Source organism: Rutidosis leptorrhynchoides, chromosome 5 (genome assembly GCF_046630445.1).
Source record: "Rutidosis leptorrhynchoides isolate AG116_Rl617_1_P2 chromosome 5, CSIRO_AGI_Rlap_v1, whole genome shotgun sequence".
NCBI classification, from domain to species: domain Eukaryota; kingdom Viridiplantae; phylum Streptophyta; class Magnoliopsida; order Asterales; family Asteraceae; genus Rutidosis; species Rutidosis leptorrhynchoides.
The window spans coordinates 380,276,603-380,292,917 of NC_092337.1; the positions used below are offsets into that span (position 1 = coordinate 380,276,603).

Below are 16,315 nucleotides of genomic sequence, written 5' to 3' on the forward strand. Positions count from 1 at the left end.
ACCATGCCCGAGACCATAATAATAAGATTGAGTAATTTAACAAGGTAATTAATTCAAGACCGAGACATGGTGATTGATTGCGCGATGTTAGCAAAAGAAGATCATAAGGTCCCTCAAGCCTCAAACCACCACAATCCTCACCCTCATTGCACTCGACCTTGATCTAATTCCATAAGGAACACATATCTAGGCTCGATTTCAGCATATATATACAACACAAATACCTTATGTACAAGAGTGTGTGGATTTAATATTTATAATATTTTATTTGTGGATATATCTCAACCTCTTAATAAAAAATAAATAAATATAAATTAAAAAAATTAATTTGAATGCCATTTACCAAAATCGAGAGACCAACGTTCTTATTGAAGTGACACCCATCTATTAACATTTTTGAAATTCAAATTTACTCCCCATAAATTTCTTCCCAATCACACATCACACGATATTATATTATTATTTTTCTTAACAAAAATAAATAAAAAATACTACGTAGATAGAATATCAAACGTTATACGTATTTCCAAAGGAGGAAAAATTCGGACAACTGGCACGCGCGGTTATATAAATCTTGCCAAAAAATTTCATAAAACTCACAACTCCCCGCCCTTCCCATTTCCATCCGATTATCACTCAAAACCCTAATTTACCTTTTTCCCCCAATTTCCACATTTCAGGCTTACAATGGTTGTGATTCAGATGACTGATTCACCATCTCCGACAACCGCATCCGTTACAGATACCGAAAACTGCTTTCCTATGAGAAGAACAAGTTCTCGAATCAAAAAACTCGCTGACAAAAAAAAGGAGCTCCGGCGCCGGAGAAAGGAAGAAGAGGCTCTGACAAAAGCTTCAAAACCTAAAAAACAGAGGATTAGTTACGGAAAAAAAAAAGTTGAAGATGAAAGCGTGTTGTCGGAGTTGGTGAAATTAGATGGAATCGGAAACGATGTCGTAGTGAGTGGAGTTGTCGGTGAAGAGATAGTGAAGGGAGGTGAGATGGTGGAGTTGACAGGTTCTATATGTAAAGCTAAAGGTGATGAAAACAAGAGTGATTACGCTAAAGTGAAAGACACAATTAGGGCTTTTTATGCTCAGTTTCTGCATTTCGTTCAGGTATTATTGAATGTTTGAAGTTTTGTTAGTTCAGTTTTTGAGCTATAGTTACTGCTGAACTGCACATTTAAACTAGATTTCCGTTAATTGAACCCTAATATTTTTTGGGAGTGTATATGCAATACGGTATTTTGTTGATTGTTAAAGCTTCCGGACCATTTGAAAATTGATGATGTAAGGTAAAAATATATACCTAATTCCAAAAAAAAAAAAAAAAAAAAAAAAAATGTTTGTGTAAACCTATCTTAGCAAATTTTTTTTTTTTTTTAATTTAATTAACAGCCTGGTATGATGAACAATGTTTTGTTTCTTGTATATGATCATTAAAGATGTTAAAGTGAAACTGTGGTTATATTGGTTTCTTCTGTTTGCACACAGTTTCAACGGATGGTTATATTTATAGTATGGCAATTTGTTAGTTAATGCTATTTAACCCATTTTTATGTACAGCTAGAGGAGCAGAGGTGCAAAAAAGAAGAAGATGATGACAAGAAGAAACCAAAGAAAGATGACAAGAAGAAATCAAAGAAAGATGACAAGAAGAAACCAACAAAAGATGTTTCTAAGGTTCTTGCTTATGTTTATAATTTGTCTCATTAAATAGGTGTTGACTTCATTGAGCTATATTGATTCTTACATATCCTGTTCTTATCAATCTTCGGTAATTGTTTAGTATTGTGGACCATCTCTAGATCACACTTCAAGTATCTTGAATTCAATGTAGTACTTGTTTTAGCACCACTGCTTTAGGTTTGGCAGCCAACTTACATCGAATATTCGCGTCTAGATTGTTTCTTTCATGCACCAGTTTGCCTGTTTTACTCGTTAATTCATGCAGAAGGGCATCTCAACAACTGTTATTATTTACATGAAAACATTGTTTCTCACATTTACATGTAGATTGGTTCAATTAAAAATGTATTGATGGTAAGTTGTATTATTTGTCAAATAAATTTTGCACTCTGATTTCTGATTTAGTGCTAAATCAGGCTGAAGGTGAAGAACGTTCAAAGGCTAAAAGACCTGATCTAAAGGCTCTAAAGGAGGCAAGTCATACTATTCGTGATTTTTCAATTCAGTATATTTTTTCATTTTTTGTTACTATTATTCTAACTTAATTGATTTTTATTTAAATACGTGATTTTAATTGCGCAGATGATGGAAACGAAGACCATTAATGTCCCTGAAAGTAGGATTGGATCAATCCCAGGTTACACCAGTTTTATAATGACTGTAAAAAATATAATTAATCCCTGATAAGTGATTATTTGGGTTATGTATGGTGTATAAAGTTAATCGTACTAATGGCTATTACGATTACAGGTGTTGATGTTGGGCACCAATTTTTTTCGCGCTGTGAGATGGTTACTGTAGGTTTCCATAACCATTGGCTAAATGGAATTGATTACATCGGCAGTAGTTCTAAAGCGGTAATTTTACTTATTTCATTTAAGTTTTTTTTACATGATATATATTAATATTAATATTAATATATTGATAAATTTATGCAGAAATATCCTGGATATACTTTACCAATTACTGTTGCCATAGTGATGTCGGGTCAGTATGAAGATGATCATGATAACTGTGAAGATGTTATATATACGGGTCAAGGTGGTAATAATCTACTTGGCGACAAAAAGCAGATTAAAGATCAAGTTATGGAGCGTGGTAATCTTGGATTAAAGGTAAATAATCTTAATTTTTGATGTTAATAACATAAAAACATTACCTATTTACTTGTGTTTATGTTCTGTCCATGAACAAATGGCAATTGATTGTTGTGAATATGCATTTATTTATCAACTTTGATTGAAGTGTACTTGATATTGATATTGATATTGATATTAAGCTAGATTTATTCTAAATTCTCTTTATTAATTAAGCTAGATTTAATCTTTGATTGACGCCCACTAAATTGTTTTTTTTTTTTTGGTTTTGCATATGTTACACATGAGTTCTGATAAAGTGAAATTAATAACATAAAAACATTACCAATTGACACTGTGTCTATGTTTTTTGGTTTTACACATGAGTTCTGATAAAGCGAAATTAATAACATAAAAAGATTACCAATTGACACTGTGTCTATGTTTGTGTGTTTGTAGCATTCTCAGGAGCAAAATGTGCCAGTTAGAGTTATAAGAGGGCATCAATCTAAGACAAGTTATGTTGGTAAAGTGTACACGTATGATGGATTGTACAAAGTAAGTTTATCGATTATCTCCATTATTATCATACCAAACCTCATCATTACATTGTTACCGGTTAACTTTGTTTTTTTGTTTTTTGTTTATTTTATAGGTAGTCAACAACTGGACAGAAAAAGGTAAATCCGGGTTCACTGTTTTTAAATTCAAACTAAAACGTTTGGACGGGCAGCCTCCTTTGCTTACTGAACAGGTTGTAAACTTTAAAACTTATAATACTTATTATTATGAGTCATTGATGGAGTTTGTTTATGAACAGTATATATTAATATGTTAATGGTTGACGTGATAAATGTTGTTAGGTTTATTTTTCTCGATCCCGTATTCCAAATACAGTTTCTGAATTAGCTGGGTACGACCAAAAAAATTCAAACTTTCATATTCCGAGTTATTGTGTGCATGTGTTTTTGACATGGCTGATTTTTTTTAATTGTTTTGTTTCCTATGTAAGGTTGGTATGTGCTGACATAAGCGGTGGTCTTGAGAATATTCCGGTCCCTGCAACAAACCTGGTTGATGATCCACCTGTTCCCCCAACTGGTAACTCACGTTCTCCTTGTATTAATTAGTGAATCTTTTGTATATATTAATATTTAGCAGGTGAATCATTTAAGTTTTAGTGTGTCCCTTGTATATATGTGTGTGTATGCATGCCTATATCGATTTTAATGTATATTATTACAATTGTTGCAGAACTTGGAATTACTCGACGTGTACTCAGTTATTGCAACTTGGGGATTACTTGGTCAAAATTGGTCAAATATGTTCAAACTCGGTCAAACTTGTCCAAAACTAGGGATTACTCAGAAAAGTGGTCAAAACTCTGCCAAAACTTTGGAATACTTGGAAAATTAGTCAATATTGGTCAAAACTCGGTTAAAATTGGTTAAAGTCAAACTTGGTCAACATCCGAGTACTCCCCAAAATGTCAAGAATGAGTACTTCCCAGAGTAGCGCTTTTCGCAACATTGATTACTACTGATTGGTTTATTGCATGCATATCTATGTTTATGCACGCAGATATCTGTGTGTGTGTGTGTGTGTGTGTGTGTGTGCAGGCATATATATATGTTTATGTATATTAAATTGCTTGTTAATTGAATGCATGCTTTCCTTTTATGAACTTGTATACTAGTTGTTTTGTTACTTGCAGCTACTACTATATAAATAGACATATTTTTTTTATTTTCTTTATTGTAACTTTAATGGCAGGCTGTACGTATATTAATTCGATGCAAGTTTCAAAGAATGTAGTAGTCCCTTCAAATGCCCCCGGATGCAAATGTGTGGGTAATTGCACTGCTTCACGCAGTTGTGCGTGTGCTGTCTTAAATAAAGGAGATTTTGCTTATGTTCATCGTGATGGTGGCAGGTATATATAGATACAACATCACTTTCATTTTATATTGTTCATTTTAATTTTTTAATCTAGTTAGTAAAATATAAACAACTTTAATTGTGCTCTTCTATTTAGGCTAATTGAACCTAAATCTGTGGTGTATGAATGTGGTCCAAACTGTGGATGTGGACCAGGCTGTATAAACAAAACATCTCAAAAGGGGTTGAGATACCGACTCGAGGTTCGGTTGTTTCGCCTTTTTTTATTTGAACTAAAAGATTTGTATAATAATATTATAGTGATACAGTTCTTTTTTGAATTTATTTTTACTAATTACTACTAACAGGTTTACAAGACCCCTAAAAAGGGTTGGGCAGTTCGATCATGGGACTTTATTCCATCTGGTGCGCCTGTTTGTGAGTACATAGGTGTATTGAAGAAAACTGATGACGTGGATTCCAATCCCGAAAACAACTATATCTTTGATATGGACTGCCTCGAAACTATGCAGGGGCTTAATGGTCGTGAGGTACCCCTTTTCAAATCTGTATTTGTATGTGATTTTTTGTGACAATTACTTATAGTAAAGGACCTGCAAGTATGTATTGAAAACTGAAAAACATGTTTAAGGATAATGTTTTTCATGTATGTGGCCTAACATGGTTATTCTGTGCGACTGTTTATGACCCTTTTTTTTTTTTTTGGTTAAATTTTATAGAAGAGAATTGGTGAGGTAGATGTGCCACAAGTAAAAGACATTAGAAAGGATAGTGGGCCCGAGTTTTGCATTGATGCGGGGACCACTGGAAATGTGGCCCGTTATATTAATCACAGCTGTCAACCAAATTTGTTCGTGCAATCTGTGCTGAGTGCGCACCATGACCCAACTCAAGCACGAATCATCTTGTTTGCTGCTGACAATATACCACCACTTAAGGTTTTATCTATTTCTCTCTATTAGTTTTTTTGTCAGTGTTTTTTGTCTACCTGGCAAACGGGTCAGGTTGAGTCGGTTTGGGTAATGGGTAAACATTTTAAACGGGTACAATGGGTCATGGGTCAAATGGGTAAACATTTTAAACGGGTACATATGGTCCAGGTTGGGTAATGGGTCGAAATAGTTCATGGGTCAAACGGGTAACATTTGATTTTTTACATTTATTATATTATTTTAGTTATTATTTAGTATTATTTATATCTATTTTTATTCATAAGAACATATTATTATACATAATAAATGATATAACCATGAATGCCTTAATAATGTTACGGATGAAACTTGTTATGGTCGACCCATTTGACCCATTAGACCTGTCTCTGTTCATTGAGCTTCAAGATTTGATACCCATTAGACCCGTTTCTTTATATTTTGTACAGGACCCAACCTATTGGCAGGGGAAACCCTTTGGAACTTTTTTTAAGGTTTTGGTTTACATTGTCGGGCCTAATTTTTCTCATGACCCAAAAGCCTGACCCAGTTGACCTAAAAGCTTGAAAGTATGGGTCTCAATTGCCAGGTATAGTTTTTTTTTTTTTTTTTTTTACTGATAACATAACTGGGATTGCTTATATTTGTAATTTAATATTTTATATTGTTTTTTGTAGGAGCTGACTTATGATTATGGATATGAGTTGAATAGCGTGTTGGGTCCAGATGGTGAGATTAAGCAACTTGCTTGCTACTGTGGTGCACCAGATTGTCGAAAGCGCCTTTTTTAGGTGTGTTGGATGCACAAGTGTGGATAGCATTTTTGGGATGGAATATTAAGATGTTTATGAAATTTGATGTGGCCAGCCAAGGGTTGTAAAAAATTTTGGTCCTGAAAAATTCTATTAAAACTGTCTTGAATATAACAGTCATTTTTACATCTGCACAGTTGAATTGTGCCTGGCTGATTATTCTTACTTGATTTGATGCTTTCAGGATTATACCTGGGCTTTTTGAAACTCCTTATCTTAATGAATATGAATATTGAGTTTTAAGTTCTGTTATATCCTACTCTCATATTGTTTATAGACCAAGTTGGATTGATCTTTCCTTCTAATCCTCAAATTGAGATTTCAGTAATTACTATTAGCAATTGCTGTCACATGTTCTCTCAGTTGTAAAAAAAAAAAAAAAAAAAAAAGGGGGTCAAGTGACACCATTGAAATTTCAGTAATTAGCAATGTAGTTAACCCCCCTTTATTTAGGTGACACCTCCCATAGGCCATAGGTATGTTCTAACCCCCATTTTTTCTTTTTTGAAAAAGCAATATTATTATTATTATTATTATTATTATTATTATTATTATTATTATTAAAACTATAAGAAACAGCCTCCACCTTTTTGGGTGGAGAACCACAAGCCACAAACTAGTGTCTGCATTTTTGTAAATTAGCAGAACACCTCACAGTGTAGCAACAAGCCAACAAGCCACATACATCTACCCACAAAGCAAAAGCTACAACAATATATACATGTACAATGATGCTAAGATAGCACCATAACCAAAACCTAATTATGAGATAAAAACTTGCGGGTTATGAAGCCACGAATGCCAATCAATAGTTTTCGTTTTACATCTTTTCGCGACCCAATCGAATGTTTTAAGTTGGATCTCGTTCAATGCCACCGGTGCATTCCAACTTTTGTTCGTAAAGACCTTTTGATTTCGATTCTTCCAAATGAGATAGCTATAAGACCATAACACCGCTTGCCAAATTGTTTTGTCTACGAACGACCCGCTTGTCCCGAATCATGAAAAAGGTTCTCGACATTTGTAAAAGGAATACCGCCTCGACCCCACCAATCAAATAATTTGCACCACACCTCAAACACATGTTTGCATAAGATAAGAGAATGATCAACCGATTCGATGTCGCCGTCGCATAAGGGACATTGAACCGAATGAAGGTCAATACCTCTTTTGTCAAGTTCTACCATTACCGGGATCCGTTTTCTTCTTGCTCGCCAAACAAAAACGTCAATCTTTTTCGGCACCAATTTATTACTTAAGGTTTCACACATCGAACTATTTGGAAATAAAACTTTTGAATTGATCAAGGTTGTTAATGCTTTCGTCGAAAAAGTTTGATTTCCACCCGTCATCCACTTCCACCTATCAATTGATTGCTGATTAACTTTGACATCCGCAAGTATCACTTGTAGTTGTTGGAGTTCATCATATGCTCGCCCACTTGGATGCTCGCCCACTTGGAGTTCTTGACCATGCCCACATACCTTCACACTTTGTACCATCCCATGAAAGCCTATATTTGATTGTTGCTTCTAAGTTCGTTTCAAGTCTTGACAATCTTTTAAACTTTTGCTTTAAGTTCTCACGTCCAATCTAAGTCTCGTTCCAAAAAGAAGTAGATGCCCCGTCACCTATTTCCTTTACAAAAAAGTTTCTAAAAGGAAGGCCGGTTTCCACAATGTTAGTCCCGGTTTTAATAATACTCTTCCAAATTGACTTGAAGGAGTCATTTAGAGGAGTATCATCAACCAAAGTCCGCCCGAATTCCCATAAATGCTCGAAAGGACTTTGACGCACAAGGAGGTGGATTTGGTTTTAAACCTCCACCACCATTTGCCAATCAAAGCTATGTTTTTTTTGTTTTAAGAGAACTCAAGTTTAACCCACCCTTCCGATAAGGTAAAATTACATCATCCCATTTGACCGAAGAAATCTTTGATTTATTACCCATCCCACCCCAAAAAAAGAACGTCTTACACTCTCAAGTTTTTTGATCACACATGGCGGTGCACGGAAGAGAGAGAAGTAGTACAACGGAAAACTATTTAGCACCGATTTAACAAGGGTCAAGTGTCCACCAAATAAAATCGATCTAGCCCTCCAATCCGAAAGTCTCTTTTCAAACTTGTTTACGACCGGTTTCTAAGAATCTTCCTTATTCATGTTACCACCAACTAGTAATCCAAGATAAGTAAACGGTATAGTACCAATATTACAGCCAAACAACCGAGCCATGTTCTCCACTTCACTCCTCCTATCTACCCAAATCCCAATGAGGTTACTTTTGTGAAAGTTAACCTTTAGACCCGACGTTAATTCAAACATTTTAGAAGCTTCATAAGATTTCAAATATTCCTTTCACTCCAAGACCCAAAGAAGATTGTGTCGTCCGCGTATTGAAGATGTGAAATGAGAATTTTATCACGACCAATTTCCACCCCCGAGAAGCACCTATTTCTCACGGCTTTTTTCGTTAGCACATTCAACCCTTTCGCCACCAAAATAAAAAGAAACGGGGAGAGTGGATCCCCTTGTCGTACCCCACGTTCTAATTTGAATTCACTTGTTGGTGATCCATTAACAAGGATTGAAAATGAAGCTGATTGAAGACATGACAATATCCATTTCCTCCATTTGTTCCCGAAGCCCATCATTTCCATTACTTCCATAAAAACTTCCAACTAAGACAATCAAAAGCCTTCTCGAAGTCAACTTTGAAGATTACGCTTTTAACATGTTTACTTTTCAAACGTGAAGTAATTTTAACTTTAGTAAAGAAAATGAACAAGTCAACATAAAATTACTCTTAGTTCAAATTAAACTTTAGTAAAGAAAATGAACTATTACTTTTTAGTTAAAAAACCTTACCACTTTTTAGTTAAAACTAGTTATTGAACCCTCGCTTCGCGCCGGGGGTTCGATTTTTAATGTATTTTATTGCGTTTAGTAAAATTATTTTGTGGTTAACGATGATGTCGTTGAAGCGCAACTCGAGTCGAACTAAAAGGTATAACCCGTGAGAGATTTAAATGTTATTTTAAATTAACAATATATGTGCATCTCCGCGTTTCGCTATGGAATTGTCGACTTTTAAAAATTTAACGCAAAATCAACGTGTATGAAAAGTACCCCAAATATTTAGCGTTTTTTAAAAAGCGTCCGTTTTGCGTATAGCTAGTGACATTATGTTCCTAAAATTATTTCGAGTTTAACGATGGTGTCGGAAAAATTTAACTCGTTGCGAGCGAGAAGATATGACCCGTTGAATATTTGAGTGGAGTTTATTTAAGATTTTTTGTGAAAATGGTTATTTGACGTTTTACCCTCTGTTTGGGGGATTAATTTGAATTTTAGAAAAAAATGTGAGTTATTTGTTGGTAAAATGAAATTTAATTAAAATTTAAAAAGGAGAAAAAGTTAAAAATGTCCATGGTACTATTCATAACTCTTGTATGTTAGTTAATAAGTAAATGTAAATGTAAATGTAAATGTAAATTACTATTACAATAAGTTCTAAAGTTTGATAATTAACATGTCTTAACATTACTATAACATACCGTCGATCGTTGTTTCTAACCCTAGGTTTTCTAACATCGTGATTTTTTATCCCTACAACGGCAAACAATGGAGACATCATCGGCGACGGAGATTGATGAATCGGAAATTGAGTACGTCAGCTACGGCGGCGAACATCATCTACCCGAAATCATGCGTTTGGTTGATGAAGAATTGAGCGAACCCTATTCCATATTTACATATCGTTATTTTGTTTATCTTTGGCCCAATCTCTCTTTCCTGGTACCTTTCTCATCCTTAAAATTGTTAGTACTATTTCCATTTGATAAATTTATTTATCTTAATATTATATTTTTAAGTTTTGATGATTTGATTTTAGGCTTTTCATAAGGGGAAATGCATAGGAACAGTGGTTTCAAAAATGGGGGAGCACAGGAATACTTATAGAGGATACATTGCTATGCTTGTTGTACTTAAACCTTACCGTCATAAAGGCATAGGTAATTTTTTATTTATTTATTTATTTTATTTATTTTTAATTTGATAGGATTAATTGTGTTAATGATGTGATACTGGTTTAATATGTTGTGTCTATTTGCAGCTACAGAGCTTGTTACTAGATCTATTAAAGTGATGATGGAATCAGGCTGTGAAGAGGTATTTCATTAGCTTCTCACTGAAATTTGATAATTTATTTATACTCCTATATGATATGATGTAATCATAATCATAATTATTGTTATCTCTGCCTACCTTATGATCTGAAACATATGCCCGGATTCGATGTCTGGGCAGTTATTTGAAGTTGCTTTAATTATTCTGATTCCATGCTTAAATATCATCATGGTTACTTAAATTTGATTGATAGATGGTTAGTTTGACATGTTCATCTCATTGGCAAGACGGAGATGAGTCTGTTGGGACTTTGAAACGACTAGTCGGTCGAGTTGAACGTTGACTAAGATTGAGTTTTAGTAATTTATATATTGAAAATATATATTACACATGAATATATCCTACATAAATATTTCAAACATATGATATGAACAATATTATGAATTCATAGATGGTACATTGTGTTGTGGGATAAAATAATCATTCTCTGAGTAATGTTCAATTTGGTAATCAAGAAAATGTGAAAGAGATTGTAAGATTGTAAATGTACTTACGGGCTTCATTCTCAATTTTAATTTCTTTTATTGCCATTAGGAAGATGATGATTCATACAATGATATTATTCTTCTAGAACGTGATGGTGTACCATCAACGAATTAATAATATGTTTAGGCCTTACCGTAAGCCCATGTTTCAATAGATCCAAGTCACCGTTTCCCCTGCATGTTTGTGCTTTATTGTGATACATCAAAAGGATGATTTTCATTTTCTTTGGATATTCACATGAATAATCTCCGTTTCATTATTTTTTTTCTCGGCGAAAATAACTAAAACTCATATATAGAAACGAGGTCGTTTTCCAAAGGAAAACGCCCTCAACAGAATACAAAAGAAATGGGGAAAGGGGGAAACTCGCACCTAAAAAGCGACCATCTAAACAAAAACTCTCTATTAACGAGTCTCCCCTAACAACTCGAAAAACCTTAAAACAAACTAACAAATACTAAATCAAATACTACACGATAATGACATGGACCAAGCCAAACGAACTAAGTGAAATCAACAAACGAAAAAAAGTAACCAAGAGACAAACCCACCCTATCAACCTCTAGGTCCCGCCCTTTTCATTATATGTGAAAGCGAATTTCATTGTCGTCTTTTGAGTGAGGTTGCTGATGACTTCAAATATAGTTTTAGCACCGGAAAGTTATTCTTCAAACCATTTCATATTTCATTCATGGTGAATTTGCCAACATTATAATATAATTTTAATAGTTTGATATATTGATATATTACATCAAACACATGAGTACAAACACATGTAAATGTGGATGCCTTCTAATCTTGCAGCATTATACGCATATCTAGCAACCAAGGAGCTACATATTACTTGTAATGCAGTCAATTCATATTTTTATGATATGCTTTTTAACTTATGTGATGTTGAATATGAGGCCCTTTAACATTCAGATGTTAAATCAAGTTTATCATTGAATATCAAACTGATAGTATAATTTAGAACATCATATGCTACAATAAGTTTGTTTATGATTATGAATAAAAGTTTCTTTGATTGTAATTTTTGTTTGTAGGTGACATTGGAAGCAGAAGTTACAAATAAAGGCGCACTTGCATTGTATGGGCGGCTTGGGTTCATACGAGCAAAAAGGCTATTTAGATACTATTTGAATGGTGTTGATGCATTCAGATTAAAGTTGCTATTTCCCCATACTGAATTACTACCACCACCTTTGCACTCTATGCCCAGTCCCACTCTGTAATATCCTCTGTCCTCGAGACTTATGAATCAAATGTAACAAAGAAAAAGATTGCTCTGATTGTAAGGTTTAAGATAGATTATTTGTTCAATACAGTATATTGGTTATGTTACTCATAATATGCTTACTTGTTTATTGTTTAAAATGATTCTGATTATGTTATTTGACCTAGTAGTGAATAGTTAATATCGATATCATCGCCGTAAATATGCATGTGCTTTCAGATACGCTGAGCTCTACATATTTTTGTACAGTCAAAGGGGATCAAATATTGTACCAAGGGGGTCTTTAGAGTATATCTATCCTTCCGACATAAGTCAAAACAACAGACTTTGATTTAGTATCGTAAGGAGGTGCTAAATACTTTATTATCGTTACTTGTTCTTTGTTGATGTCAAAAATTAAATTTAAAATTATGTGATTGTGTTTGCTAGAAAGGGGAATCAGGTTTTGAGTAGAAGAGATCAACCGTAAGAATTAATTAGCATACCAATCGCAATGACAATTTAAGAAGCTACATACATATTCGAACAACATAACCGTTAATAGCCATAATCGCCTTTCCATAGAGACGCAACCCCACCCCTACATCAATAAAATGCTAATACAAGTTTAAATCAATGGTTGATGAGTACAAATTGGAGCAACAAATTGCAATTCAAATAAATCATCTTAGTCAAGATCCGACACATCACTCTCAAAAAAAGCCGAATGCAGAGCTTTCACACATTTTTCTGCTTCATTATCATTTACTATCAGTGATATATTCACCTTCGATGCTCCTTGCGATATCATTTGAACATTCACTCCATTCACTCGAAGAACACGAAACGCCTATATACCAACACACCAAAACGCCAATAACATAAATTAGAAACTACTAATAACAGATTATCAAATTTTAAGACGTAAATTTAAACAAATGAAGGTGAACAATATACCTTCTCCAATACAAGTGAGGACCTCTGAACATTTCCAATGAGTGAAATAATCGATCTGTGCTGAAGAAGATTCACTTTAGCTATTTTTTCAAGTTCGTCAACAACATGATCAAGCTCCTGCTCAAACGATATTTAATATCACTAATTAAACACTTGTGACTTGCGGTTAACTAAAGTTAACGAAATGTTAAATAGAATGATATCATACGCTTGCCTGCTGAATCAACTCCCTGCTCCAAAGCTTTGAAGGATCTAAAGTTAACGAAATGCTAACTTCACTCGTAGCTACAACATCCACAGATATACCCAAATCCTCAAATATCGAAAACACCTATATCATGTAAAAGATTTAAAAATTTATGAGCCAGCTTCATTAAAAATGAAAAAGTGACAACAATCATAATAATTCTACCTTAGCGAGAAATCCAAATTGACCAAGCATCCGCGTACTAACAATGTCCAACATGGTAACATTGCGTTTCAAAACAATGCTGGTTAGTACCGCCTGAAAAAGCCAGAGAAAATTAGTTTTTTTCCTAAAAAAAAAACAAAAAATAAATCATTTATTATCTTGTGATACTGACCTTACTCATATCTCTTGATTTAGTGATGAGGGTACCAGGAGCGTTAGGGTTATAGGAATTTTTTACCCTAACAGGTATATCACCTTCTCTAGCGGGCCTCATAGACTGTGGATGTAAAACCTACGCAAAAAGAAAAAATAATAAATTACACTACAAAATGTTAGGTGTTCCTGTTATTTTTGATCTACTATGCAAATTCATGCCTTACAAATTAAAAAAAAAAAAAAAGCAAACAAAAAAAAACTATGAAAGTTCATGGATACCTGGGCACCAAAATATGCAAGTTCAGCTGCCTCATCAAAAGTCAAATATGGCACAGGTTCCGCACCCGAGTATATATTAGGGTCACATGTCAAAACGCCATCAACATCTTTCCATACCTGTAACAATTAAATAAAATAATACAAAAACTGAAGAAAAGCTTAGGTGTTGTTTGTTTTAGGTCTCCAATCTTATTATGTCTTATGTCTGCGCCGCCACAGATGTTTATACGAAGACATGAGATATAATAATGTCTTATTCTGTCTACAAACTCGCAGACTTAGAAATATACTTCTTACAAAATTAAGTTATTTTGCATACATATATAAAAAAGTATCCACTATTCAGCATACACTGTTAAGCATACAGACCTTTAAGCCAAATCTCTACACACATGGTCCGCAGATTTTCAGACAAAAACATCTTAAAAACAAACAACACCTTCTAGTTCACATAAATGACTATTTATCACTGAAAATTGATATATTAAGCTCTTTACTAACCTGAATTTCCCGCAACCCGAGTGCTTTACCAATGGTGGTGGCAGTCAAATCACTACCGCCTCTACCCAACGTAGTCACAGCACAAGTTCTCCAACCCTATGAACAATGTACAGAAATATAAATTTTATTTTTAATAGCTTTATAAAAGGTTCGCTAGTGAAGCGGGAGAAAAAAAAAAAGAAAAAAAAAGTAGAGTATGTATATTTTAAAAGACCTTTCCAAGAAAACCAGTGACAATAGGAATTGCAGGATCAGTATTCCAATCGCCATTTAGTCTGTTTGCTACAGCTGGATACGTTGCATCCAAAATATCCGCATTAGTGAAGTCATCTGTCGTTAAGAAACCGATATCGAATGCATCATACTGTAATAAGAAACAACAGATCAAAGTCAGATGATTAAAAGAGAAAAGACATCAAATATTCGTTTAAAAAATGTGATTGAATTCATAAATTATTATGAGATAGGGCTAGCGATCAGAAACACGTACTTGGCGTGCTTTAGCACCGATTTTATTCAAGTAGGCTGCAAAAATTCTTGTGGACATGCATTCTCCAAATGAAACTAAGTAGTCTCTTGCACGTGGTGTGAATTCTTTTAGTACAGAAATCCCATTCAAAAGTCGCTCTAACTTTTCTAAGTGATCTGCGAAAAAAAGACATTTTTTAACATATAAATAACAGTATGGTAATAGCAGTTGAACCATTAATCATTCAATAACTTATTGATCATTTTATATTAGTAAAAATACATCATAACTTCTAATATTCTTCCAAATTACCTGTCACAAGTGCTCTCTCTAACCCAAGCTCATCCACTGTCCTGTACATGTACATTTTTATAACCATAAACTAATCATTATAAGTTAACTAATGTCCACAAACTATAATGGCGACCTAAATTTTATATTCAATATTTCACCTGTAATGTAGTTCTTTCACAAAGCTCAATTCATCAATTTCAGAAACCACCGAAACGCAACTTGCAGCTTTCTCTCCAGCCTATATCATACAACCAATTAAACTTTGAATCTTCTACAACAAAACCACATAACATGTATTTATATTTATATACATATTATTATATATAACATTAATAATAAAATTAGAGATATACAAACCACTAAAAGTTTGTTAGTAGTTTTGCCCATAGCTGACAAAACGATAACCGGACTCTCTTCCGGAAAACTAAGTATAAGATCAGCGACTTCTTTCATCCGTTCAGCAGACGCTACAGACGATCCACCAAACTTCATCACACATGATAACTGTTTATTTAACCCTTCTAAGCCTCGAGTATCAGGTTCACTTTTCGTAAGAACAACATCTACTTTTTGCACATTACAAACCACCTTTAGTCCCCTTTTCGCGCTACACGAAATCGGACCAGAACTGGCCCTACACGATCCATTAAACGACGCAACGGAGGAAGCGAAATGGAGGTGATGATAATGTGAGGATAATGAATGTGAATCTGAATCTAATTTGGAGAAATGATAAGGTGTATTGGCCCCTGATAAATATCTAGTTGTTGTCATTGTAACAGTAATTAATTTTCGACAAATTAACGGTTTGTAACAGGAATTTGATAAACAGAGAGAGAGCTAATTATTGAATCAATTAATTAACTAATCAATTAATTAATTGATTAACTCTGATTAGCTCTCCCTGCTGAAAATGCGATGTTGAAGATCCGATAAATCTGCTTCT

The 16,315-nt window shown here is 34.0% G+C and overlaps 4 protein-coding genes across 5 annotated transcripts; 2 read left to right on the forward strand and 2 right to left on the reverse strand.

Moving 5' to 3' along the window:
- The first annotated feature begins 626 nt into the window (after positions 1-626).
- LOC139847276 (histone-lysine N-methyltransferase, H3 lysine-9 specific SUVH4-like) lies at positions 627-6,623 on the forward strand. The gene is made up of 15 exons (XM_071836947.1): positions 627-1,119; positions 1,570-1,686; positions 2,109-2,165; positions 2,275-2,329; positions 2,443-2,549; positions 2,631-2,807; positions 3,228-3,326; positions 3,424-3,522; positions 3,632-3,681; positions 3,781-3,869; positions 4,542-4,701; positions 4,804-4,909; positions 5,015-5,197; positions 5,387-5,605; positions 6,274-6,623. The coding sequence occupies exons 1-15, from the start codon at positions 688-690 to the stop codon at positions 6,385-6,387; spliced, it is 2,064 nt and encodes a 687-aa protein (XP_071693048.1). The 5' UTR covers positions 627-687; the 3' UTR covers positions 6,388-6,623.
- Positions 6,624-8,550: 1,927 nt separating this feature from the next.
- Positions 8,551-9,068, reverse strand: LOC139849779 (uncharacterized mitochondrial protein AtMg01250-like). The gene is made up of 2 exons (XM_071839403.1): positions 8,771-9,068; positions 8,551-8,666 (listed from the first exon to the last, which is right to left on the reverse strand). The coding sequence occupies exons 1-2, from the start codon at positions 9,066-9,068 to the stop codon at positions 8,551-8,553; spliced, it is 414 nt and encodes a 137-aa protein (XP_071695504.1).
- Positions 9,069-9,961: 893 nt separating this feature from the next.
- LOC139849014 (N-alpha-acetyltransferase MAK3-like) lies at positions 9,962-12,465 on the forward strand. The gene is made up of 4 exons (XM_071838691.1): positions 9,962-10,206; positions 10,304-10,424; positions 10,526-10,581; positions 12,132-12,465. The coding sequence occupies exons 1-4, from the start codon at positions 10,033-10,035 to the stop codon at positions 12,318-12,320; spliced, it is 540 nt and encodes a 179-aa protein (XP_071694792.1). The 5' UTR covers positions 9,962-10,032; the 3' UTR covers positions 12,321-12,465.
- Positions 12,466-12,788: 323 nt separating this feature from the next.
- LOC139846798 (aspartokinase 2, chloroplastic-like) lies at positions 12,789-16,193 on the reverse strand. Of its 2 annotated transcripts, none has more exons than XM_071836328.1 (12): positions 15,727-16,193; positions 15,528-15,607; positions 15,388-15,428; positions 15,097-15,251; positions 14,821-14,970; positions 14,607-14,702; positions 14,106-14,222; positions 13,843-13,962; positions 13,671-13,763; positions 13,473-13,589; positions 13,259-13,375; positions 12,789-13,151 (listed from the first exon to the last, which is right to left on the reverse strand). In XM_071836328.1, exons 1-12 carry the CDS (start codon positions 16,141-16,143, stop codon positions 12,990-12,992), a joined length of 1,665 nt encoding a protein of 554 aa, XP_071692429.1. In that variant the 5' UTR covers positions 16,144-16,193; the 3' UTR covers positions 12,789-12,989. The 2 variants fall into 2 exon arrangements, with proteins under 2 accessions (XP_071692429.1, XP_071692428.1); XM_071836327.1 differs by having other exon boundaries at positions 13,467-13,589.
- Positions 16,194-16,315: the final 122 nt, after the last annotated feature.